General features: G+C 38.9%; 1 protein-coding gene across 2 annotated transcripts in view; it reads left to right on the top strand.

Moving 5' to 3' along the window:
* The first annotated feature begins 2,178 nt into the window (after positions 1 to 2,178).
* METAP1 (methionyl aminopeptidase 1) overlaps positions 2,179 to 27,986 on the top strand; it is a 66,133-nt gene continuing 40,325 nt past the window's right edge. The window contains exon 1 of one of the 2 annotated variants that reach the window (XM_032861197.1): positions 2,179 to 2,437. In XM_032861197.1, the coding sequence (XP_032717088.1) occupies positions 2,324 to 2,437 (114 nt within the window). In that variant the 5' untranslated portion in view covers positions 2,179 to 2,323. The remainder of the gene's footprint in view (positions 2,438 to 27,986) is intronic. The other variant, XM_032861187.1, reaches the window with a different exon arrangement.

Here is a 27,986-nt window from a genome sequence, read left to right as displayed (position 1 = left end):
CGCTGAGCAGTGAGCCATGTGCGGCTCATCCCAGGACCCTGGGATCATGACCTAAGCCAAAGGTAGACACTTAACCGACTGTGCCACCCAGCCACCTCTTATATACACTTTTTAAAGGAAAGCTTGACAAATCATATTATAAGAAATAAATAGTGACAACCCTTTGATGTAGTAGTTCCACTTTTAAGAATATATCTTTCAGGCACCTGGGTGGCTCACTCAGTTAAGAATCCCACTCTTGGTCTCAGCTGGCCGTGGTCTGGGGTTGTGAGTTTGAGCCCCATGTTGTGCTCCATGCTAGGTGTAGAGCCTACTCAAAAAAAAAAAAAAAAAAAAAAAAAGCATATATCCTAAGTAAATAAGGATGTACACAAAGTTCTAGCTAAAAGGGTATTCACTGAGGGGCGCCTGGGTGGCTCAGTGGGTTAAGGCCTCTGCCTTCAGCTCGGGTCATGATCCCAGGGTCCTGGAATCCAGCCCCGCCTCAGGCTCTCTGCTCGGCAGGGAGCCTGCTTCCTTCTCTCTCTCTGCCTGCCTCTCTGCCTACCTGTGATCTCTGTCAAATAAATAAATAAAATCTTAAAAAAAAAAAAGGGTATTTCACTGAAGGCTTGCTTATAATATGTAACAATTAAAAATAACTTACATTCTTATTACTAGTGAATGTGGTTCAGTAAACTAAACATACAATAGAATATCATGCAGATGTTAAAATTATGTGGTATTATTTATTAAGTCAATAATTTAATGGTTTAATGATAATTAAATCAATAATAAATCATACTATATTTAATGACAAAAAAGGAAGTTCACGATGTAATAACCAAAGAAAGCAATTAACTAAAGATTCTTCATGGTTTTAAATTTTAAATTTTTTTTAACAAAAAAATATTTTTGTTAAAAAATATCATATATACCTATACACATATGTAGCATTTATATATATATATATATATGCATCTATACACACATATATTTAGTGGTTGATATCTTTTTGTTCAGGTCTTACTTTTTAAAGTGTATTTGGGGGCACCTGGGTGACTCAGTCCATTAAGTATCTGCCTTCCACTCAGGTCGTGATCCCAGGGTCCTGGGTTGAGTCCTGCATCCAGCTCCCTGCTCAGCAGAGAGCCTGCTTCTCTCCCTCTCCCTCTGTGCCCACCTCCCCACTCTCTCCTCTCAAATAAATAAAATCTTTTACAAAAATGTGTTTGATTTTATTATTATTTGTGCTGCTTACACAGCAAAACATATTAAAAATAAAAGTAACTGAGTTTTTCTCCTCTATTAAATGTTAAATTAAAAAAATATAGATTAGATAACACAAAGTTCACAATACTTAGTTGATGATCAATAAGTATTAGTCCCTCTCCGTTCCGTAGTGACACATATTCAAGCACAAGTTCGAAAATGGCAGATCTGGGATGTAGTTGAAGAGATCTGGGCAACAAGTTGCATCACAAGACCTCTAAATCTCCTTTCAACCCTGATGATTCAAAATTAATACAATTCTTCCCTACTCACCTTTTAAATAATCGACTGGGATAACACGAAATTGTTTTATTGAATATCTAGTAGTTGTAGTGTTACTATTACTAGCATTGTACATTGTGAATGGGGGTGTGTGTATGAAGAAAATCAGGCACGAAGGAGGGTTGATGCAAATCTCAGCCCATCTCCTCCTGACAGCTCTCTGGCTCCCCTTTTTGTGAATGACTGAATCGTGGTCCTTAGGCCTCAGAGCAGACACTATCCGTGAGAAACAGAACTTTAAAAAAGGAATTACTTTCCTTTTCCAAGAAGCTGCCGGGTGACCAACGCAGAGGAGCGGGGCGCCCTTTCCAACCTCCTGTGAGTGTGGGGGACATTCAAGACCCTGCGATCCACTAAGGCAGGACCAGAGCGCTGTCTCTCTAGATACACACGGCCCAAGACATGAGGGCCCCTCCCCGCCGGCAGCACCTGGCCTTCTCTGACCAGGGCCAGGAGGTCGCTCTCTCCCGGGACACACGTGAGACCACGCGGAGCCGGCGGAGGTCTCTGCCACGATCCCTCGCAGCCCCCACGTGCTCGCCTGGCGCCGGGAGGCGGGGGCCGCCGGCGGGGGCGGGGCGAACGCCGCGGGGCGGGGCGCCAGTTGCGCGCGCGGGGCAGGGGCGGGGCGCGCAGCGTGGTCTGGGCCGGCCCGGCGCTCCTCCTGCTTCCGCGCCCAGGCCCTGCGGGCCGAGCTCCTCCCCTGGCTCGGCCTCTGTCCCCTCCTCTGCCCTTTCTCCTCCTCCTCCTCCTCTTCCTCGGTGAGGCGCTCCTCGAGCAGCCAGGCAGCATGGCGGCCGTGGAGACGCGCGTGTGCGAGACGGACGGCTGCAGCAGCGAGGCCAAGCTCCAGTGTCCCACCTGCATCAAGCTGGGCATCCAGGGCTCGTACTTCTGCTCCCAGGTAGACGCCTGCTCCCCCTTGGCGCCGCTGCGGCCGGCGGACTTCCTCCGCTCTCCGTCTGCCCTCGCGGCCGGTCGGGACGCGCTCCTCCTCTTCCACCCACCCGGGCGCGCCGGCCGCGCTCTCTCCTCCACCAGCCACTGTCGCCGCCGCCCCCTCCCGCCTCCGGGGATCTTGGGCCCCTCCGACGCGGGCGCGGTCTTCCAGCGGCCATGTGGGCTGGGGGCGGAAGCGGACTTGACCCGGGCAGCCCGGCGGTTCTAGGTGAGGGGCGGCTTCCCGAAGCGCATCCTCTGCCCTTGCTGGGACTGTCAGGTGTGCGGGCTACCCGAGACAGGTGGGGACGCCCCGGGGAGGGGGCAGCCTCAGCCGTGCGTATCCCCACAGCCGCAGTTCCCGGCAGCACTCTGGTCGTGGTCGCGGGGCGTCGCGGGGCCGGGTAGTCAGGCACTTTGGTCCCGGCGGGATTGGGGGTGGGAAGAGACCCGTTGGGGTTTTGAGGAGTGGGTTGCCCGGGGTCGCAGAAGACGAGGAACGCTAGCTCCAGCCCCACCTCTCTCCTTGTGTTTTACTACCGCGCTTTGACACTTCAGCAACTTTGGGCTTGGGGATGGATAGGGGTCTGTAATTCATTCGTTTGCTTTGGCATCCAAAATTATTAATTTAGCAAACCATAAGTTAGCGCTATGAGTCACCATTCTCATTTACAGAATTTGCCACTGAGTGAAAAAGTCAGTTCCATTAAGGGTTATGCTTTAAGGCATGGTGTATTTTAATAAGTTTTGTGCAGTGGAGCAAACCCAGCACTGAATGGGGTCCTGACTGAAACGTGTGCTAGTGTTTATGTTTACTGAAAAGCACTCGTGTTCCGGTTGCATTTGGACACTCAGAGTATCGGCAGGGCCGCAGTGGTATGGCTCTTAGTTCCAGTCCAGGTCTGTTGAAGAGGGAGACGCGTGAAAGTTCATGTATTAAATTAGCAGCGTCCTGTGGGGAGAAGAGCATGAACAAAGAGTCTGAAGGCCTGGTCAGGGCTCTGTCTTTGCCAAGTACTGTGCAATCTTGAACTAGCCAAGTTACCTAACCTTTCTGAGCTGCACTCCTACCACTGTGCAGAGGGGAAGATGATACTCTTACTTACATATTTCTCAAGGTTGTTCTGGAGCTCAAATTATCCAGTGAATGTGAAATGCTGGTAAGACGTGAAGCATTATTTTCTTCTTTTAAAGGCTGTTTGAACACTGCCATATGAAAAATATGAATGATTGGAATGAAAACAAATAAGAATAGTATGTACAGGTAATATGAATATTTTAAATATAAAGTATGTAAATATAAAGACATGTAAAATACAAGTAAATCCTTCAGGCCACACGACTTGTACATAAGCTATTCTAAGAGATCCTGGCTATGTTGTATAGGTCTTGTTTTTAGATAGGATATGATTCTTGACCTTGTTAGTATCATTTGGAAAAAGTTGCACATGAGAAGTGTTGCTCTTTCTAAAAATAGCATTGGGACTACTCAGCATGCTAAACGTGGTATGAGTCTTTTTGTTTCTTTGAAATAATTTTCAAATTTTAATTTGTTGAAGGCTATGTGGGACCTGGATTTAAAACAAAAAACCCAATAATTTGCTTTTGGAAATTGTGTACCATGAGTGGAATAATGTGGTTTACCTTGAGTTTAAAATTAGGTTGCATTTTGTAATGCTGAATGAGTTAATACGTATAGACACCTACTTGTTGAGATTTTGACTGTGAAACCATACTCATCAGGCATAGATGATACTCTCTTAGGCATGGTATTATTCAGTAGAAAGAACATTGTCTCCTTAGGATTTGTGGAAAAATGCCAACATATTCATAAAAACATGACATAAGGCATCTCCTCGCCACTTCTGATCATCTTCAGTGGTCTGTCTTCTGTCTGCCTGCTTCTCTGGTCCCCTGCCTGGCTGTCTGGCCAGCTTATGTGGGAACAATCTGAGAACAAAACTATAAGAGGCCATAACAGAGGTAAGCCTTTCCCAGTTACTTACTCACAACACCTTGATTTCCTTTAGGATATTTTATACAATCAGTAGTTATCTCATTTATTTTCTTATTTAACTGTTTTTTAATCACAAGGTGAGGTTTGTGAACAAGCTATCTTGTTTACTGTCCTCTCATTTCTCAATACAATGCTATACATGCAGTAGGTGGGCATAGAATGTTTGCGTCAATGATAAATGCATCACAAAGCTGAATAAAGAGGTATATGCTACATTTGGATCATGACTCCATCATTTACTAGCTGCATGATTTTGGGCAAATAAATTTACTTCTCTGTTTGATGTTACATCCAGTGGGCCCATGGATAGTACAGGATTTGGGTGTAAATACTAAGTGTATGTAAAACACTTCACACATTAGTAAATTTAATCAATGTTAGGTCTTCTTGTTTAAACATTTTTAAAAAACATTTATTTATTAGAGAGATACACATTTGCAGGGGGAGGGGTGTTGGGGGACAGGGAGAGAATCTCAAGCAGACCCCTCCCCCCTCAACTGAGGGGGGAACCCATTGCCCAGCCCAGTCTCAGGACCCTGAAATCATCACCAGAGCCAAAATCAAGAGTTGGATGCCCAACCGACTGAGCCACCCAGGCACCTGTCAATGTTAAGGTCTTTGTAGTATTATGCTGTGTTTTATGCTTAAGGTACAAAAATATTTTTATCTAAGATTCCTTAATTTATTTTTTTTGAGTTGGTTTTTTTTTTTTTTTTTTTTTAATCTCTGCATCTAATGTGGGGCTTGAACTCACAACCCTGAGATCAGGAGTCACATGCTTTTCTGACTTAGCCAGGTAGGTGCCCCTAAGATGTTTAATTTTAAGAAAAGTTTTGGCTCTCTATATGAATAAAATCCCTTTTACTTGAAAATTGAGCTTTTCTGATGTTTGATGGCATTTCCTTATAGAAGTGTTCATTGTTATTTAATAGTAGTTTACTAATTTTAATAGTAGTGTAATAGTTTATGCCTAGTTCCTAGGAGTCTGTAAAAATATTTTGAGGGTGAAGGCTGTGCTTTACATATTTTCATTTTCTCTACCTTGTACACTGTAGGCATTCAGGTTTTTTTTTTCAGGAATTCAGTTTCTTAATGAAAAGAGGTCGTCATTGGGCCTGACAAGGAAAACAAAGAGCATTCAAGCCCTTAGTAAATAGCTCAGGGCAGATGCTACCTTGTCTGTAAAGGATCAACTGAGGACATGAGTGATTTGTAACCACTTATAAGATGTAAGAACTTTAAAGAGTATAGTATGAGTGGAAGGAGACTGGGTTTATAGTCTGACCTGAGTTAAATCTTTACTACCATGTCCTTGGCCAAGTTTTCTCTTAAGTTTGTAGTAGAGGGTTAATGGTGTATCCTCTTCATGGAATTGATGGGAAGGTGAATAAGAGAGCATGCAAAATACTTAGCACAGTGTTCAGTGAGTGGTTTTATTATGCATGTAGTTTCATGTCTAATACTATTACACCTAGTTATAAGGAAGGTTTTTTGTTTTGTTTTTTAAGATATTTTAAAATTTATTTGCCAGAGAGGGGGAGAGAGCGTGCGTGAGAGCGCACAAACAGGGGGAGCAGCAGGCAGAGTGAGAAGCAGCCTCCCCTCAGAGCAAGGAGCCAGATGTAGGACTCAATTTCAGGACCCTGGGATCATGACCTTAGCTGAAGGCAGATGCTTAATCAACTGAGCCACCCAGGTGTCCCAATTATAAGGAAGGCTTAAAAATGTTTAAGAAGTATCATTTGTTTATGAAAATTTTATTTTTGTTTTTTTAACTACAAAAACAAATTTTGTTTCTCCATAATAGCTTTTGAAAAATAAAATTTTAAAAGTTGTTATATTAGTAACACCCACGGAAATCAAACAACTAGAAAAAATGTAATAAAAGCAATGAAAGATCTCTACACTAGAAACATACATATCATTGCTGAGAGAAATTAAAAGCTAGGAATGGAGGTACATATAGGTATACATATAGAGGTATATGCACACACACACACACATACACACCTATTTTATTTTTTTTTAAAGATTTTTTATTTATTCATTTGACAGCGATCACAAGTAGGCAGAGAGGCAGGCAGAAAGTGAGAGGAGGAAGCAGGCTCCCTGCTGAGCAGAGAAGGCAGAGGCTTTAACCCACTGAGCCACCCAGGCACCCATATACACCTGTTTTATTGTGCTTGCTTTATTGGGCTTTACACCTACTGTGGTTTTTACAAATTGAAGATTTGTGACAATCCTGTGTCAAGTCTCTTAGCCCCATCTTCCTTCCTTCCTTCCTTTCTTTCTTTCTTTCTTTTCCATTTTTCTAATTGTCTCTGTCACATTTTAGTAATTCTCACAGTATTTAGAACTTTTTCATTTTTTCTTAAAGTTTTTAGTTTGAGAATAGTTGACACACAATGTTACATTAGTTTCAGGTGTACAACATAGTGATTCAGTATGTCTCTACCTCAGGCTGTGCTCACCACAAGTGTGCTACCGTCTGTCACTATACAACACTATTACAGTATCATTGACTATATGTCCTATGCTGTGCCTTTTATTCCTGTAACTTACTTGTTCTGAAACTGGAAGCCTCTATCTCCCACTCCCCTTCACTCATTTTGCCTCTCCCCCTACCTCCCCTACTCCTGCTTCCATCTGTTTATGAACATTTTGAACACATTCTTGGAGTAGATTCTTTCAAAGGAGCAGTAGCACGGTAAGGTGATTTGGGTCTCCAGGAAGAAAGTACGTAGCTGGGCATCTTGGGAGTTGGATTTGGAACTGAGGAAGGAATTGCCCTTCCAGCATGTAGCAACTTTGAAATGTCACTGTACCCTCTGAAACTCTTGTCCTTCCATAACAAAGTTCCTTCCTAATAATGCAGCATGTTTCTGGAACTCATCTTCATCACTGATGGAGATATTACCATATTATACTTTGTATTTATAAGGATTATCTTTAAATTCCTCGCATTATCTCATACCATCCCTAGGTACTGCTGTAAGTTAGGTGGTTGGGTACAACTGTCATAGCTTCTTATAAAGATTATTGATCTTGCAAAGACCAATGTTGGTTTGAGGACATTGTGGTCAGTGGAGATATCCTTTTATTGACATGCTTATATTATAAACAGTTATGCTGGGGTTTGGGCACGAGTTATATTTATATTCTAGTAGAACTTTTAAAAAGCAAGCATCATTTGGTTGGTAGGTAATCAAAAGTTGAAGTCTTTATTTAACTCAGTTTTTTTTTTTTTTAAGAGATTGAAGGGCTGGCGGAAGTAGGTGTGATCTTATATTGTTCATACAGTTTGTAGATAGAAGTTTTAGTCATTTTTTGGGGGGTGAATCTTTTTCATACAAAATTTTTATTTTCTTATTTTTGTTTTTTTTTAAAGTTTTATTTATTTGTCAGAGAGGGAGAGAGAGGGAGAGAGAGAGGGAGCACAAGCAGGGGGAGTGGCAGGGAGAGGCAGAAGCAGGCTTCTCGCTTAGCAAGGAGGACTCTGGGATCATGACCTGAGCAGAAAGCAGATGCTTAACTGTGCCACCCCGGCATCCTAACATACAAAATTTTTAGTTTGGTATTAGTAAATTTGGTAGGGGTTGATGTAATAGACACATATGCACATAGCTAAACACATACTTAGCTCTAAATGTTAGAAGAGAGAAGCAATAGCATGGTAACTCCTGTACTAATAAGGAATTGTCCCTGGTATTGATAGCAAACCCATTTAGTAGATGTACTGTAGTCAGGCATACTCCATAGAGCAACCATTATAAATCTCTGCATAGTAAAGTTTTAATGTAATGGAGTATAAATACAATTATTACCCTTCCTGGTTGATCGTGAACCTCTCCCGATCTCCTGTTTTAACATGAGGCATTTGCTTATTCATGCTTGGGCAGGTAGTACTCCTAGCTCAACAATTATGTGTTTTTATTTCAATTCTTTGATTGGTATCAGTCTTGTGTCTGACTTTGAATAAAGAGCAATTCAACATACTCTGTAAGCTAGGTCTTTTTTGCTATGTGTTTGGCAGCTGTAGTTGAACCTGGTAGAAGGACCCTGTGATACTTCCCTCAAATTATACATTTCACACAAGTTCTCTTCTTGTAGCACTGTTCACAGTGGCTAAGTCGTGGAAACAACCAGGATGTCCATGGATGGGTGAATGGATAAATAATTTGTGGTATATACACACAGTAGGATACAACATAGCCTTAAAAAGAAGGAAATTCTGCAGTATGCCACATTGTGCTACCTAAAATAAGCCAGTTAGAGAAAGACACTGGATGATTGCACTTACATGAGGTATCTAAAACACTTGAGTTCATGGAATCGAAGAATGTAATGGTGGCTGCCAGGGGCTGGGAGGAGGGAGAAATGGGGAGCACTCATCAGTGGGCTCAGAGTTTGAGTCACACACGATGAATAGGCCCTAGACATCTGCTATTCAGCATTGTGCCTACAACAAAGAAAATTATATTGACACTTAAATTTGTTAAGAGGGTAGATTTCATGTTAAAGTGTTCTTACATTAAAAAAAAAGTTCTGTTTTATTGCAAGGTTCCATAGGGACTTCTTCCTGATGACACTACCGCTGTGCCATGTCTGGTGGAAAGCATTCCTAAAATCCTGTTAGCTGGGGTCTGCTCGTGTGGCATTATTTGGGTCATAGGCTCAGGCCTCTACTGGTTAGGGTATAAAAGATAAATGAAATTGTGACTTTCCTTATGGTCATAAAGTAAGAGGAAACAGAGACTTCTCCATATTACGAACCTGTATTTAATGATTCTACCTTGATAAAAGGTCAAAAGGGCAAACTTTGTATCTGATTCTGAAGGCTGCTTTGTCCTTTTTGTCAAGCTGTGAGCTTAAATCATTGAGTAAAATAGGTAACTGTAGGTGCCTTTAGATAGGGCATGGCTTTTGTTTTTTTCCTCAAATGGGGCATGGCTTCTTGGGTTGGGGATTTATTTTATTCCTCATTATTTTCCTAATTGGCACTACTGATAGGTTTGACTATTTGAATACTGATAGCTTTGCATTGTTCACTACTAAATAAATGCAGAGAAATTTAAGTGCAGTTATTATGTGAATAATTTAGTATTGTTTTTGAATTGAGGTTTTATGTACCTTAAAGTCAGTTATTAATTTTTTTTACTCAGTTATTATTAGATTTTGAGTAGAATAAAAAAACTAATAGTGAATCATTAATAGAATCTAAAACAAAAATGATAGAATAAATGCCTATATACTTAGCACCTAAGTTCTTAAAAAGAACATTAGTAGTAAAACCGGAAGGTTTCACTGTGTTCCTCACACAAGAGGAACTACTTATCCCGAATTTTGTGTTTATCATTCATTTGCTTTTCCACGTTTGATTCCTTAGATAATGCATTGTTTACTTTCGATGTTTTTGAAACTTTTATAAATGAAATCACTGCTAGTATTGTTATGCAACTTGTTTTCTTTAACATGTTTTTGAGATTCATTCACGTGTGTAGCTCTAGTTCATTCATTTTTTATTGCTCTGTGGTATTTCAGTGAATCCATATATCATAGTTCATTCATTTCTTTGTTAATGGAAATTTGGGTTGTTCCAGGTTTTTGTTCTTGTATAGTGCTGCTTTAAATATTCTTTTTTATTTTTTTTAAAGATTTTATTTATTTATTTGAGAGAGAGACAGTGAGAGAGAGCATGAAAGGGGAGAAGGTCAGAAGGAGCAGACTCCCCATGGAGCAGGGAGCCCGATGCGGGACTCGATTCCAGGACCCTGGGATCATGACCTGAGCTGAAGGCAGTCCCTTAACCAACTGAGCCACGCAGGTGCCCTGCTTTAAATATTCTTAAGCCAAACTCCTGGTGCCTGTGTGCAAGAGTTTCTCCTGGGTATACACCCATCAGAAACATTCTTTAGTAATAGAATATGTATGTGTTCAGCTTTGTTTTGGTGGTGCCAAATTGTTTTCCAGCATGATTATACTTATACTTCTGTCATCAAAAGCTTTATATTGTTCCATATCCTAGCTAAGACTTTAAATTAACAGACATTTTGATTTTTATCAAAGTGGTCTTTTATGTTACTTATGAATAACAACATCTGTTGGGCTATTTATATATTTGTAAACCTGTGAAAATCTAAGTGTCCTTGAGGGACTTAAGGTTACTTGTACAGACAGGAAGTACTTTAAAAAAAGATAAGTGGTTGAATCAGGATGTTGTGCACCTGAAACTAATATTATATGTGAAGTTTGCTTTATTTAAGAAAGAAAATAAATCATGAGGTGGTGCTAAGTGAAAGAGACAAGGAGTTATTTTTCCCCTTACTTATTTTACAACTTTATTGTTTCCCTAGCTTTTTGTTGTGAAGAATTTCAAACATATAGAAAAGTTTAAAGAAGAATATTAATAACTAATTGCAGTATTCTCATCACCTAAATTAACATTTTGCCCTGTTTGCTTTATTTGTGTCTGCTTGTGTGTGTATTGCATTTGTGTATTTGTTGAAACATTTGAAAGTCACAGACAACATGACACCACACCTGTTAATTATTCAGCGTGCCTCTTTTAATGACAAGGACATTCTTCTTTCTTGTTTACAATGCCATGATTACATTTAAGAAAATGGACAGGAATTCCAACATTATCTAACAGTCAATCCTATTCAGATTTCCCAGTTATCCCCTAGGCATCTTTAATAGTTGTATTTTTTGCTTTTTATTATTTTTTGAAATTAATATCATATTGGAGCTCACAAGTAGCATTTGCTTGTCATGTCTCTCAGTCTCTTAATTTAGAAGAGTCCTCTCATCTTTATTTCATGATGCTGACTTTTTAAAAGAGATTAGTCAGTTGTCTTGTAGCACGTCACATATTCTTGATTATCTCATTATTTCCTCAACATCACATATTCTTGATTAACTCCTTATTTCCTCGTAGTGTCTTTAAGTTGTTCTTTTATCCCCTGTATTTTCCTTCAGCCAAATATTATGTCCAAAGGCCTAATTAGAATCTGTCGAGATTCACTTGAAAAGACTCCTAGGTGATCCTGCATGCCTTGTATTTTATCACATTAGGAGACACAGAATGCCTGGTTGTTCCACTCCAAAATTTGACATATGGTTAGAGAGGTTGCTGCCAGATCACCACTGTAAACATGTATTTTTCACTTTGCAGTGACTGTGTAATCTGTAGGGTGATACTCTGGCATGATGAGAATATGCTTTTCTTCATGATCTTTCTCCAAATGGTTTTAGTATCCATGATGGTCGTTGCCTGATAATTATTTCATTAAGGGTTTGCACATAGTGATTCCCCTTCCAGCCCCATTCTGTCATTTACTGTCTGATTTTTTTTCCCCCTCTAAGGAAGTTCTTCCTCATCAACTGGTTAATAAAAACTATGTTCTCCCTAAAAATGGTAAGATTCCTACTTAGAAGACATGTAATGGTAATATATTGGTTACTTCCAGGGATCACAAATGTTTGTTGTAGTTTCCCCATTTTTCAGTATAGGGACCTTTGGATTTTTTCCCCCTTCATTCCCCTGCCCCGAGAGAGAGAAAGAGAGGCTTGCGAGTGCAGTGGGGAGGGGCAGAGGGAGAGAGAAAGGAGAGAGAGGGAGAGAGAGAGAGAGGAACCAGACTCCATGCTCAGCGGGAAGCTGGAAGTGGGGCTCAATCTCATGACCCTGAGATCACAACCCCAGCCAAAATCAAGAGTCAGGTACTTAACTGACTGAGCCACCCAGGTGCCTGTGCCTTCATTGAACATTAAAATAAGTTGCAATCCTTATTCTTTTGGATGTTCAGATTGTCTCAGTTTGTCAGTGATAACCACTTTCAGAGTGGTTTCTATATCCTTTTGACCCTCCTGCATTAGTCTCTGATTGCTTCCTGGCCTTCTGGCACAAGACAAATCAGATTTACCTTGTAATTTCCCTATCCCAGATCTGGAATCAGTCCTATTTCTAAGGAGCTGTTGTTTCTGGTAGGAAAGTCTTTAGAACTCTAGATGTTGGTGCTAAGTATATTTTATGCCCCTGGAGTGCCCTTGCCTGTAGGAGAAGGAGTAGTAACATCTTCAAGGAACTTTGCTGATGGCTCTATGAGGGACACAAATAAAACCTCTATAGGGCAGCTTTTTCAAAGTCGCATACTAAATTGGTGAAAAATGGTATAGGTAAAGACAGGAAGGCCTCCTGAAGGAGGTGAGTTAAGAACTGGATTTTGATAAGTTACAAAAGTAACTAAAAGTGGAAGGGTAAATCAGAAAGTGCTCATTAGAGTGTAGGAGAGGATATTCCAGGGGAAGGATAGCTTATGGAAGTAGAGAAGCCAGCTGAAAAAGTGTGTTATAGTAAATAGAATAGCTTTACTGTAGTGGAGGGTCTGAGTCCAGAGATACATAAGTAAATAAAGTCATTGATAGTAGGTATAGAGACCTTGCTGTTACATTAAGTATACTTTTTGAAAATGTCAATATCTCCTTTTGCTTTACATTATAAAAAGCAGTACATAATCTTTTCATAAATGTAATAGAAGTGTATGAAATGAAAAGTCCATCATGAACAGAAAGAATCTAAGAGAATGTTAATAATTTGGTTCATTATCTTTCCAGACTTTTCTGTAGGTATTGCATAGAGGTTAAGAGCATGAATAGTGTCTCAAGAGGGTCTGTATTTAGAACTTGGCTTTGTGGGGTGCTTGGGTGGCCCACTTGGTTAAGCGGCCAACTCTGAATTTTGGCTCAGGTCGTGATCCCAGGATCCTGGGATGGAGTCCCACATTGGGCTTTGCGCTCAGTGGAGCGTCTGCTTGAGGATTCTCTCTCCCTCCCTCTTTCGCTGTCCACACCTCCCCTTCACCCCTGGCCCGTGTGCTTGTGCATGTGCACATGCTCCCTGTCTCTCAAATAAATAAATCTTTAGGGGCACCTAGGGGGCTTAGACAGTTAAGTGTTTGCCTTTTGTTCAGGTCATGAGCTGGGGATCCTGGGATTGAGCCCCACATTAGGCTCCCTGGAGTCTGCTCCCTCTCCCTCTGCTCTCCCCCACCTCCAATTTGTGCTCGCTCTCTCTCAAATAAATAAAAAACTTAAAAAAAAAAAAAAACCCTGCAAACCAAAACAAAAAAACGCTGGCTTTGTGTTTTTTGGACATGCTAAGTAACTTGTCTATGTCTCAGTTTTCTCATCTGTAAAATGGGATGGTAATAGCATTGACCTCTTATAGTTGTTGTAGGATTAACAGCATTAATACATAGTAACTGCCTAAGTCAGAGTTTGGCATATAGTATGCACTCAAATGTTAGCTGTTTTTATTTTTTCAAAACAAAAATTGGATCATTGCTCTTACATATATCTATACAGTTTTATAGCTTAACTTTTTAAAAAGGTTAAGCTATAACTTTTTTATTTTGGTAAAAAATGTGTCTTTTTTATTGTGGTAAAAAAAGACTTTAGGACCTTAACCATTTTTAAGTGTACAGTTTCAGTATTAAGTATATTTACATTGTTGTGGAAGAGATCTCCTGAAATTTTTCATTTTGCACAATTGAAACCCATTAAACAAGAATTCTCTTTTGCTCCCTTCTCCCAGCCTGATAACCACCATTCTACTTTCTGTATCTATGAATTTGACTACTTTAGATACCTTATACTAGTGGAATCATATAGTATTTGTCTTTTTGTGACTGGCTTCTTTCCTAAGATTTTATTTATTTATTTGACAGAGAGAGATAGAGAGCGCCCGCGCACGCTCACAAGCAGGGGTGGGGAGTGGAATAGGGAGAAGCCGGCTTCCAGCCGAGCAGAGAGGCCCAACTCTGGCTTGATTCCCAGGACCCAGGGATCATGACCAGAGCTGAAGTCTCAACCGATTAACTGCAGGTACCCTTGCGACTGGCTTATTTCACTTACCATAATGTCCTCAAGGTTCATCCATGGTGTAGCATGTGACAGGATTTCCTTCCATTTTAAGGCTGCACAGTATTCCATTGTATGCAGGTACCACATTTTGTTTATCAGTTCATCCTTTGATGGGCATTTGCGTTGCTCCCACCTCTTGGCTTTTGTGAACAGTGCTGCTTAGGAACATGGTACAGTTGTCTCTTTGGCCCTGCTTTCTGTTCTTTTGGCTATATATCCTAAGATGGATTGCTGGATCATTAATTAGTTCTATTTTAATTTTTTGAGGAACCATCATACTGTTTTCCACAGTATCTGCGTTATTCCACTATGGTTTTACACAGTAGTTTATGGTCCCGCCAACAGTGCGCAAGGGTTCCAGCTTCTCTAGATCCCTGCCAATGCTTGTTTTTAAATTTATTTTTATTTTTTTTAATAGCTATCCTTGTGGATATGAGGTGATCTCATATTGGGTTATGATTTATATTTCTCTGATGACTAGTGATATTTAGTATCTTTCAGATGCTTGTGGCCTTTTTTTTTTTTAAAAAAAATCATTCTTGGTGAAATGCCTATTGACATTTCTTAATCCGGTTATTTGATTTTTTTTCTAGTTGGGTTGTAGGATTCTTTGTATATTCTGGATTTAACCGACTAATACATTCTGGATATTAACCATAATATTATCAGGTACATGATTTGTAGATCTCTTCTTCCATTCCATAGGTTACCTCTTCACTGTCAGTTGTGTCCTTTGATGAGCGAAAGTCTTAATGTTTGGGGTGCCTGGGTGGTTTAAGTGTCTGCCTTTGGCTTACGTCATGATCCCAGGGTGTTGGGATCAAGCCCCACGTTGGGCTCCCTGCTCAGTGAGGAGTCTGCTTCTCCCTCTCCCTCTGCCCCTCCTCCTGCTCATGCTCTTTCTCTCTCTCATATAAATAAAAATCTTAAAAGTCTTTTTTTTTTTTTAAAGATTTTATTTATTTATTTGACAGATGGAGATCACAAGCAGGCAGAGAAGCAGGCAGAGAGAGAGGAGGAAGCAGGCTCCCTGCTGAGCAGAGAGCCCGATGTGGGGCTCGATCCCAGGACCCTGGGATCACGACCTGAGCTGAGGCAGAGGCTTAACCCACTGAGCCACCCAGACGTCCCCAAAATCTTAAAAGTCTTAATGGTTTGATGTAGTTCCACTTTATTTTTGTTTTTGTTACCTGTTCTTTTTAGTGTCAGACCCAAGAAATAATTGTACCTAATGTCATGAAATTTTCCCCTGTGTCTTATGGTTTTGGGCCTTATATTTAGGTCTTTTAACTCATTTTGAATTTATTTTTGTATATAGTATAAGATAAATGTCTAACTTCAGTCTTTTGCTTTTGGATATCTAGTTTTCCTAACACCATTTATTGAAGGCACTGTCCTTATTGAGTGGTCTTGGCACTCTACTAAGGTTGTTTGACTATGTATATAAGGGTTTATTTCTGGACTTCACTCTATTTCAGTAGTATGTATATTTATCTTTATGGCAGTACCATACTGTTTTGCTTAGTGTGGCTTTGTAGTATGAGATCAAGTAGTTTGAGATCAGGAAGTCTCAGTCTTCTAAGTGTGTTCATTTTAAAAGTAATTGTTTTGGCTATTTGGGGGCCTTTTAGATTACATGTGGATTTTAGGATGATTTGTTGAATTTCTACAAAATAAGTCTTTGGGATTTTGAGAGCAATTGTGTTGAATCTGTATGTTGCTTTGGGTAGTACTAACATTTAACAATATTAAGTCTTTCAGTCCATACACATGGCACTGCTTTCCACTTGGAGGTGATTTTAATTTCCTTTGGCAATGTTTTGTAGTTTTGGGGGTATAAGTTTCTCACCTTGCTCCCTTAGAAACATTTGTTTCTAAATGTTCTTTTGATGCTATTATAAATGAAATTGTTTTCTTAATTTCCTTTTCAGATTGCTCATTGTTAGTGTATAGAAACACAGTTGTTGCATGTTGATTTTGTATCCTTCAGCTTTACTGATTTTGTTTATTCTAATGGTTTTTCACTTAAGAATCTTTAAGACTTTTTCTACATATAAGATCATGGCATTTGTGAACTAAGATAATTTTGCTTTTCCTTCCTAGTTGGATGCCTTTTATTCTTGCTTAATTGCTCTGGCTAAGAATTCCAATACTATGTTGAATAGAAATTGTGAGAGTGGGAATCCTTGTATTGTTCCTGGTCTTAGAGGAAAAGTTTTCACTCTTTCACCATTGAGTGATGTTAGCTTTTCAGCATTTATTATGTTGAGATAGTTTCTTCTGTTCCTAACAAGTGTTTTAATCTTGAAAGAGTGTAGAGTCTTGTCAGATGTTTCTCCTGCATTAATTGAGATGACTGTGATTTTTGTCCTTCATTCTGTTTTCACGTAGTGGTGATTTTTAAATGCTGATTAGATTTTTTTGTATGTTGAACTATCCTTGAATTCCAGGAACCCATGTCATCATGGTGTGTAATTTTTTAAATGTGTTGTTGAATGTGGTTTGCTACTATTTTGTTGAGGATTTTGCATCAGCATATATCAGGGATGCTGGTCTGTAGTTTTGTTGTGGTGTCTTTTATCTGTCTTTGGTATCAGGGTAGCACTGGCTTCATAGAATGAATGCAGTGGGAATTTACCCTCTTTTTTTTGTGAATTGAGTCCTCTCTTTTTTTCTTAGTTAATTTAGCTAAGGGTTCATCAATTTTGTTGATGTTTAAAAAAAATTAAACTCTTAGTTGGGTTGATTTCCCCTCACTGCTTGCCATCGTCCCCCCACTGTCATTGTTTTTCTGTATTATTAATCTCTTGTACTCTTTATCATATCCTTTCTTCTGCTAGCTTTAGGATTTAGTTTATTCTTTTAGTTCCCTGAGGTGTAAAGTTAGTGTTATTAATTTGAGATCTTTTTAATTTTGTATTATTTTTTAATTTGTTTAAAGTTTTTTAAATATTTTTTATCATTTTTGAAGGGGAGGGGGGCAGGGGGAGAGGGAAAGTGAGAATCTCAAGCAGACTCTGCAGCGAGCACAGAGTCCAATGCAGGGCTCAATCTCCTGACCCTGAGATCATGACCCTAGCAGAAACCAAGAGTCTATAGCTTTAACGACTGAGCCACCCAGATGCCCCCTTTCTTCCGTTTTAATATATGAATTTATAGCTATAAACTTCACTTTAACTGCATCCCATAAGCTTTTTTTAAAAAAGAGTTACCTCTTTCTTTCTTTCTTTCCTTCCCTTTCTTTCTTAACGTCTTATTTATTTACTTTACTTGACAGAGAGCACAAGCAGGGGGAGCAGCAGGAAGAGGGAGAGGGAGAAGCAAGCTCCCTGTGGAGCAAGGGGCCTAATGTGGGACTTGATCCCAGGACCCTGGGATCATGACCTGAGCTGAAGGCAGACACTCAATTGATTGAGCCACCCAAGCACCCTACTTCTTTATTTTAAAGATAGAGCACAAGTGGGAAGGGCAGGGGGTGAGAGGAGAGAATCTGAAGCAGACTGAGCTGACTGTGGAGCCCAGCATGAGGCTTGATCTCACTATCCTGAGATCATGATCTGAGCTGAATACAAGAGGTGGTCCAGGTAGAGAAACCAGTAGGAAGCTGTTTTGATAGTTTGTCAAATTAGTAGAGCCTAAAATAGGATGGGAGATGTTGGGATTAACTAGATAAGAAGAATAAAATAGGAAATGACTTGTTCCAGCAGTGAAGTGAAAACACAAATATCTTACCCCTGTTGATACTTTTTTGCTGTCCAGTGATTCACAATCCTGGAAATAAGTAAGAATCACCAACATACGGGCATCTGGGTGGCTCATTCATTAGGTGTCTGCCTTCTGCTTGGGTCGTGGCCCCGGGGTTCTTGGATCGAGCCCCGCATCGGGCTCCCTGCTCGGCGGGGAGCCTGCTTCTTCCTCTCCGACTCCCCCTGCTTCTGTTTCCTCTTTCACTGTGACCCTCTCTGTCAAACACATAAATAAAATCTTTAAAAAAAAAAAAATCACCAACATAACCTGTCCTCAGAGATTCTGATTAAATTTGAGGTAGGAAACAGCATGAATATTTTTAAAGAAAATCTTTACAGATGATTCTAATATATAGGTAGGACTGAGAACCACACTATCTTCTATCAGCTCCTAAACGTGGTAGACCTTTTCCTTGGTGCTAAAGAAAAATACCTTCTCTTGGGGTGAAAACTCAAGGTTTACAGCTAGTTTTAATAGGTAATCAATAGACAGTGCTTTGGTGCTGTTCAGCAGGTAGAGAGTAAAGCAGTGGGACAAAGTGCTCTCATATAAGGACCAAATAAGCACATGTGACCTCTTAGGTTTGGGGGTGGGTTGGGGTGCGATGTGGGCACTATATGGAGAGGATAGCATTTGAAATAGACCTGAAGGGGTAGATAAAGCTTCTGAGAACTGAGATGTAAAGGGGAGTATCAGCAGCAGATAGACCAGGTTGTGGCAAGGAAAAGAAAGTGTTTTTGGGGAACTCTAAGTCTAATTTAGTTGGGTCATTGGTACATTTTGCAGAGATGAGTAGAGAAAGATTGCCCAGTTAAGCGTTCACAAGTCTGAATGGGTAGTCAGTCACTCGTGGTTTCGGGTGGTCCTAGTCTGGTAATGAATGGGAGAAGAAAATTAGTGGGATTGTGGGTTGGGGAAAGAACGCTGTTCAGCCATCAAAAGTCGTTAGGAGATGTAGGGATATTCTTGACACCCTCTGTGATTTTGAAGGCTATGACCAGGTTGTTTCATGGCCTCAGCAAGTAAGAGGAAGGTAGGTGTCCTTATATAGGTGAGAGGTGTTTTTTATGAATACTTTAGTTCCTTCATTTACTTGAACCCTTGTATATGTTGAAATACAAGTCTTTAGCTACTTAAGCTGTTCCGTGAGATATCTCCCCCGTTTATTTAATGAGAATAATCCTATTAGTCCTCTTACTAAAAAGTTGGAATTTGATGTAAGTTTTGTGAACCAAATGTAAAGCACTCTGAGGAATGCAGAAACCTAGTTGGATAGCTGCTTTTCAATAAATGTGTAAAATTTCAAAATGTTAGTCATTGATGGCTATATTGAAAATACAGTTGGGAGAAAAATTAAGTGGGGGTAGAGTTGATCCCCAGTGCGTTGTAAGCTTCTTTATAATACCAAGTAGTCTGGGGCACATGGGTGTCTTAGTCGGTTAAGCATCTGCCTTTGGCTCGGATCATGATCTCAGGGTCCTGGGATTGAGCTCAGCATCGGACTCCCTGCTTAGCGTTGAGTCTGCTTCTCCCTCTCCCTCTGTGATTTCTCTCACTCTTGTTCCCTCTCAAATGAATAAATAAAATCTTAAAAAAAAAAAAAAAGAATAGCAAGTAGTCTGAAATATGTAAAGTGCATTGTGTTTTTCCAGGGGTATGTTCATAATCTTGTTGAAAGTGTTCTTTGCTAAAGTAGAATCAAGCATGATTATTTTTAAATCTTGGTAATTACTACATAGCTTATTACTTCTCAGAATAGATATGAAAAAATAATTTTCTATGAAAACTTAAGAGGTATTTGAATGTTGGTCTTTATATATTATCTTGGGTTTATTCTGCCCACCCTGAAGTGAGGATGGAGTAGAAGGGTTTTGAAATGTGGTTCCTTTAAACATTTTTTACTGCTTTTAGTTTGTCCGAAGTTTACCTGAGAAGCGAAACAATAGTAGATATCACAATGGAATAGATTAAGTGAATTGTAGAGGTAGTTATTGCTAAAGAGTTTAGAAGTGTCAGTTTCCACTGAGGGACAGATGGTATTTAAAATCAGTTATTATTATATTCTGTACTCTTGAAGAAAGGTGAGGTTTGAATGGAGGATAGGAGAGCATCTGATTATTTAAGCTTAATTGCTTTGAACGATACCTATAGAGTTGGGCACAAGTGGGAATGGCATCAGCTCCCAGCTCCTGTCTTAGTCAGAGCCACTCTTTTTTCTGTTTTAAATACTGAAGACTGCTCTAGATTTCTTTCTAACAAGAGTTCCTTGATCAAGAGGGGTAAAAAGAAAAACCTTTGGAACTTAGCTCTGAACACTCCAGATGGCAAGTATTTGCAATTGGAAGCAAGAAGTCTTTGTTTATTTAAAATTCAGGAAGATTTGATGACTGGGTTCTGGATGTTGTCCTGTTGTAAATAACATGGCCTTCTGAGTATAATCTTGGAACAGTCAAATAATGATAACTGTGTAGACATACCCCTGTAAGGGGATAAGTCACTGAGTACAACAGGTGTTAGAATGGAAGTAAGATCAATGTGAAAGAAAGGGGCAGTCAGTCTAATTGTTTTAGTTCTTGATGTCAGTCTGTCAGGCCTAGTTCATCAGAGGAGTGATGTCCCCCAGGAAAGAGACTAAAAAATGTGGGCTGTGTGTTTTGCCCCATGGGATATTCACTCGTGGGGTGGAGAGTAACTTGTTCAGTCACACTATTAGCAGAAAGTATAAATACATTGTCCTAATCCTGTATTAATTGGTATAATGTTTTAACTCAGGAAAAGAAAGTAACTAGTCTTTTAGATGGATTCTTCACGGAGCTAGAAAATGGCATTCAATTTAAAATACTGACTGTAGGAGATGAGCCTTAGTATATATGCACTGTGCATTATAGGGAATATGATTTTGATTCTTGGAAAGATGTGCTTCGAGTCAAGTATTCTGTAATCCTTATACCACGTAATTTCTTTCAACATTTTTTTTCCAGTTCTACTGAGAAGTAATTGACTTAACTTTGTATAAGTTTAAGGCATATCAAGTTAAATGATTTGATATATGTATATATTGCAACATGATTACCACAGTAAATTTAGTTAATATCCATTACCTCACTAGTTACAAATATTTATTTCCTTACAAATATTACAAATATTAAAAAAGTTCCCTGATGAGAACTTTTGGATTTATGCTCCTAGCAACTTTCAGATACACAATACAGTATCATCATATTGTACATTACATCCTCAGAACTTACTTATCTTTATTTCAACGTTTTAAACAGATTATTTTGTCATTTAATTCCATATCTCTAAGTAACATGATTATATTGCTATGTCCTGATGATTTGGCTTAGGCTTTCTCTCTAGGTTTCCTGGAGATGCAAGAAGAGTATTTAGTTGTACCCCTTGCCTGCCATATGCTTATCTTCTGATTTATAAGTGATTTTGACAACAGTCATGTAGCCTCTTTGCCCCGTGGTAGACGGGTGACCTTGGGCAAGTCCTTTATCATCTGTATGTTTCAGTTTTCTCACCTGTAAATGAGTTTATAAATAGTACCTACCTCATAGGGTTGTTAAGAGTTAACATCTGTAAAGTAATTAGAACAGTGACACATAGTAGGCATTACATGTGTTCCCCATTATTACTATATTGTGATTACTTTTTCTTTCCCATGCAGATCCTTTACTTAGCTCTTTGTGTACTTATTTTTAATTTACCCCAACCCTTTCTTTGGGTTTGTAAATCTCTTTGTAGTTATATTTAAACATATTTGGTATTTGTCAGTTTTCATGTTTCTGTAAGAAGTCTCTTTTGGGTCTTCTGATCTTTTCAACTTGGATTAGTAGGTCTCTATCTCTGTTGTATAGTTTTTTTGGGGGCAGGGGGTTGGTGGGTATTTATTTCATATCATTCTGGGATTTGCTTTTACTTTCTCTGTGTAGTATTCCCTGTTTCCTGCATTTTGCTAAAATATTTGCAGGAGATTTCTTGAAAAACAGTATTTTGAGAAAATAGTTTCTTTTCTAAGGTTATAAAACATTTGTTTCTAATTTAAAACCACATCTGGGTGACAATTTTTTAATGCCCCCTTTAGTTAGAGGTAATTTTGATATTTGTTTATAGTTACAGAAATCAGTAATGGTGAAAGCTATTGAATAGCAATTTTACATGGAATACCATAGTTTGGACCCAAAATAGTTATTTTCAAATGCAGACTGTCACTCAGGAATGCTTTTTATATGTTGAACACTCACTTAATAGTAATTGATTGATTTTTGACAACTCTTAATCCTTCTATTTGACCAAAGTTTTATAGTAGAAACAGTCAGGTCTTACAGCTGCAAAACCACAATATGCCAATATAGTTGCTAGTTATAGTATTTCTGGAACTTACAAAACAGGTCTGTATCTTCTTGAGAGGACATTTTCCTGAACTTTCTAATGTTACTGTGTTCCTTTGTTTTCCTTGAGTCTAGTAGGTCTTCTAGAGTAAGCAGGCAGTTTTTTCGTTTTTTGTCCTCTTCATTTGAAAATGAAGAAGAAAGCACTTATAGCCTAACAGTAGGGTTTAAGAAACCATATTGTATAACATGCTGGCTGTGTTTGCTCATTTTTATTATTTAGAAGTAGCGTTTTACCAACATGAAGGATTAATAATCTAGTGGAGTGACTTATTAGCATTTAGTAACTTTTCACTGGTACAACTTAGAAGTTCTTGAGTTCATTCTGTTCATGTGAAGTTCTTTCTGGGAGCTGCTGATCCATCAGGATGGTTAACTTCTATTCAGTGTTTGGATGCTGAGTATTTTTCTGTGTGTATGTTTTAATTCCATGAAAATCTCTGAGATATTTTATTACCATATCCTTTGTTGTTATTGTTGTTGTTGTTGAAATAAAGGTAATACGTGTTAGTTGTAGAGAATTTGAAGTGAGGGCTGCCTTCCCCCAAGTTTGTCTCTTATTCCTTTGGAGTAATCACTGGTAATTACAGGTTGCTCTGTATTCCAAGAAGTTCTCAAGGTACGTAATCCATCTCTTAATGAACATCTTTATTCAACAGAATTCAATAAGAAACACTCTGTTTTCATGTCTGTACTTGATAACATGGGTTACATAGTTTCTAATAAAGAAATAATTTTGGTAAGAGAATTAGCATACTTATAATAATATAAGCTCTGTGGATAAAAACATCTAACATTGTAAAATGTTTGTAAAATGGTAATCTGATTCTGCTTGGGACCAGTCTCATACTTTTTCCTTTGATTTTGTCCTTTTGCCAATCCTTAGTATATACTGAGAAATTTTTCATATTCTTCATATTTATATTTTTAAAAATCTTAATTTATTTAGCCTTTTCGCTGAAATCTGTCCCCGTTTACCTTGATCTCATCTGCTTCTTCCTCTTTCTCCTCTATGCTGCTAGATTGTTTTTGTCTCTTCACATTTACTAATTTACTGTACAGAATACAACTCAGGGACAGCCAAATGGAAAATATGCACAGGGCACGGTGTTGCAGTGGGGAGGCAGTGGTGCAGACCGATATCTTACCCCTTTTATCTCCTTTACCAAGCTGTCGCTTCCTCCTTGCCCTGCCTTGTGAGCCCTGTAGCTGTGCAGAGAGTGGGCTTTGGAACCAGAAAACCCTATATTTATAGTCCAGCTTTATCACTCAATAGCTGTTTGAACTGGCTCAAATTATTTTGACTTTAGTTCGTAGGAAAGGTTTAAATAACTTCCCCATCTGTAAAATGGGAATATTATATCCAGTTCCTAGGATTCATGTGACATGTGAATGAGATAATGCATCCAAGATGCCCGATGCAACAAAGGCTCTCAACACATGGTGGTTCCCATTAATCAATGTTGGACGGAGGCTCCACGGGCTTTTATTCTTAATGGAAGGTGATGTTCTGCTAACCCACCTTGATGGGAACCTTCCTCTAAGATATTTGCCACCTGGTCCTTTTTATTCATTAAGAAGATGGCAGGAGTATTTATATTTTTGAGACAAATTATCTGTAGGCCAGTGCTAATAAGGGTTGGCAGTAATAGTGAAATGGCAGGTAGACAGGAATGGGAAGAAAGGGCAGTAAGGAAAACCTGAATTAAAATATCCAGCAATACACAGTGAGAGATATAAAATGCCTACAACTTTGCAAAAACAAATATTACCAAGTTGTATTGCATAGTATAAAAAAGAATAACCCACCATAGTCAACTAGTTTGTTTCAGGGAGGTAGAAATCATGAAATAATAGGAAAAGCTATTAATATAATAATACATTAAGCCATTATATCAAATACAAAATACTTTAGCATCTATAGATGCTAAAGATACATTTGGTGATATTCACTATCGGTCCCTAATTAATTTTAGGGTAGAAAAAGGAAAAATTACTTCCTTAACATAAGAAAAAGTGTAAGATTCCTCCAATTCTGTTCTTTTTCAAAATTGAGCAGTTCTAGTTTGTTTGCCTTTTCATATAAATTTTAGAATCATACTTTCTTATATCTAAAAAAAAAAATCCCAGTTGAGATTGTTTAAAACTTATAAATGAATTTGGGGAGAATTGACATCTTTCTGATGTTTAGTTTTCCACTCCAGGCACACAAGATGTCTCTGTATTTATTTAGATCTTCTTTGATTTATCATTGTTTCTTAGTTTTCAGCATATAGTTGCTGTACATGTTTTGTTACCTTTATGCTCTTTATTTAATTTGGGGAGGAGTAATTGTAAATGGTATTGCTTTTGTGTCATGTTCCAATTATATATTGCCAGTATATAGAAAAACAGTTGACTTTTGTGTGTTGACCTTGTATTTGTGACTCTGCTAACCTGATATTTTAGTTCAGGGAGTTTTTTCCTTTGTATTTTTATATAGATACTTATGTCATCTTTGAATGGGGACAGTTTTCTTTCTTTTCTTTTTCTGTCTCTATGGCTTTTATATATTTCTTTCTTGCCTTTTTGAGTTGCAAGACTTCTAGTGTAATGTTGAATTAGGAATGTTGAGAGTGAACATCCTTGTCTAGTTCCTGATCTTAGGGAGAAAGCGTTTTGTCTTTCACTATTAAATATGGCATCTGTAGACTTCTGGTAGATGATTTTTTTTTTTTTTTAAGATTTTTCATTTATTTGGAAGAGAGAGAGCAGAAAGAGTGAGAACATGAGTGGTATGGGTGGAGAGGCAGAGGGAGAGGGAGAAGCAGGCTCCCCGCTGAGCAGGGAGCCCGATGTGCGGCTGGATCCCAAGCCCCTGGGATCATGACCTGAGCAGAAGGCAGACGCTTTACTGGCTGAGCCACCCAGTGCTCCTGATAGATGATCTTTATCAAGTTGAAATGCTCTCCTAATTTACTGGGAGTTTTTATTATGAATGGATATTAATTTTTCTTCTAACTGTATTGTGGATTTTTCTCTTTCACTTTCATCACTTTTGCTTCATGTACTTTAAAGCTCTGTTGTTACACATGTATGATTTAGACTGTGATATATCATCTTAGTTGACCTGTTTTTTTTTTTTTATCATTATGTAATTTCCCTCTTTGCTGTCAGTAATTTGTTATTGTCACATTTGTCCCTGAGGCTCTGTTCGTTAAAAATAAATCTTTTCCCTGTCCAAATGGGATAATTTCTTTTGATCCTTTAGTTCACTGACTCTTTCCTCTGTCATCTCCATCATGCTCTTGGATCCACCCAGTTAGTTTTTTATTTTGGCTGCTGTATTTTTCACTTCTAAAATTTCCGTGTGGTTTTTCTTTATGTCTGTTTTTCATTGCAAAGATTTTCTCTTTTTCCACTGGTATTAAGAATGTCCTCATTGGTTTTTGGAGCATTTTAATAATACCTGCTTCTAGGTCTTTGTCAGTTAATGGTAACGTTCATGTCATCTTGGTATTGGTGTCTGTTGACTCACTTCCCTTGTGAGTTTAAATTTTTACAGTTCTTTATATGTCAAATAATTTTAGATTGTATCCTGGAGATTTTGAATATTATGAGATCTTGAGACTTGTTTAAATCCTGTGGAGAATGTTGATATTTTTGTTTTAGCAGCCTCCTGATCTGGGTTAGATTCTGGCTGTGAGTTCTAACCTTTCTGACCCAGTGCTCGGTCTGAGACTTGGATGATAGACTTGTGATTAGTTCTGTTCTCACAAGCATCAGCGTATTGTATTATGAACAACTCTGTGGGGTCCCTTTCTGGAACTCCTTCATAGTACTTTCTGGTTTCTTGGGAATTCTCTTTGTTTGTTCTCTGGCCAGAAATCTTTGGTTTAGTTACCTGCTTTGCTGCACAGTTTATGACTGTGCTTGTGTCTGGGGCCAAATGGCAGGAAGGCAGAGAGCAGAAAGTGGAGTTTGGTCCACCCTCTGTGGACTACAGCTTCACTGATTAGAGAAGGAAAATGCCTCTTCCTCAGAATTTTGGCTCCTGCAGGCTCATGGGTGGCTACCTCGGGATCACTTGGGGTCTGGGGTGTGAGAGGATAAAGAGAGAGGAGAAGGTGGTATCTGTGCTCTTTGAGCTCTGTTAATTCCCTGTTCTGGTCTTTGAGCCAGAATTAGAGCATTTTCTCTGGGAGCACTGTGTGTTTATGCTAGATGGTCACTTCTGGTACCGCTGAAGATATGAGTTCAGCTGGGATGCTGAACTCATCACCAGCTCAGTGGACCTTCAGATTTTGGTCTTCCCTAATCTGCCTGCTATTGTTTGCTTTTCAGAGTTCTTAAATAACTGTTTCATGCATTCTGTTCAGGTTTTACGGTTGGACTAAATCTTCTGACTTTTGCCTCCTTTGCACTGTGGCTACTGGTGTCACTGATCAATGTTTTATTTTCTATTTGTATTTTTAAAAAAGACTTGACTTTCTAAGGGTTGCCATTATGTCTGCCTAGCTTAGAATTCTGCCAGAGATTGGTCCCTGGTTGTACTCGGATGCCATGAGCCAGGAGGCTTGATTCTCTCTGATGGTCTATGTGGTGGGAGCAGGTTCGAACTTCGGGTTACATGTCCTCCCCAACAGTGCAGCTTCTGTGGGCAGTCATGATGCTAGAAAGATACAGAGTCACAGTAACGACTAGTTGCTTCATTGCCCATCGGTTTTCATAAGCTGAGACTTTGGGCCAGGATTGACACACGTTAAAGATAGATATTTAGATGCTTCATCTTTTCAAGTTTAAAATTTAAATTGCTTCAAAAATTAATAAAATTGATGATTATTAGAATTGAGCACTGCACAGTTGTTTTCCCTACATAATAGTTGAGGAAACTAGAACTTGAGAGATACTAAGTGTCGTACAGCTAATAAGTGACCAAGCTAGGATACAAGTCTGTCTGACTTCAGAGTCCATGATTTTTAGCCAACTAGCCACTTTTGAAAAGGAGTGTTTTAGGAAATCTTGTGGGTTTTGAGTTGTCCCTACTTATAAACCCTTTAGGAATTAATGAAGTATCCTTAGTACTAAGTAGTTAATGTTAAAGTATTCTTTTTTGTTTTTTTAGTATTAAAAAATTAGGTGAATATGCTAAATTTTTGGTAACATTTTAAATGCTTCTTTAAAGAAATGATGTCTTCCCCCTCCATTTCTTGTTTAAATTAGTATGTATCCCCTGCCCCCCCCCCCATTTAAATTGGTATGTAAACTTCTGTGTTCTCTAAATGAATCAGTTGGGATAGAGATTTTTTTTAACTTAAGGAAATGTGTGTCAGCTTCTGTGACGGTAAAAAAAGATCCTGGGTGATACAGAAGTGTTTTGTTCACATAACCTATTTAGAAAAGTTTTATAAATAGGTTGTATCAGAGTGCCAACTATGTAAAGGCAGATT

This window comes from Lontra canadensis, unplaced genomic scaffold, assembly GCF_010015895.1.
Source record: "Lontra canadensis isolate GAN:19392208 unplaced genomic scaffold, GSC_riverotter_1.0 scaffold1, whole genome shotgun sequence".
Taxonomy (NCBI): domain Eukaryota; kingdom Metazoa; phylum Chordata; class Mammalia; order Carnivora; family Mustelidae; genus Lontra; species Lontra canadensis.
The sequence above is the reverse complement of the archived record's forward strand: the minus strand, read 5'-3'. Positions and strand labels throughout refer to the sequence as shown.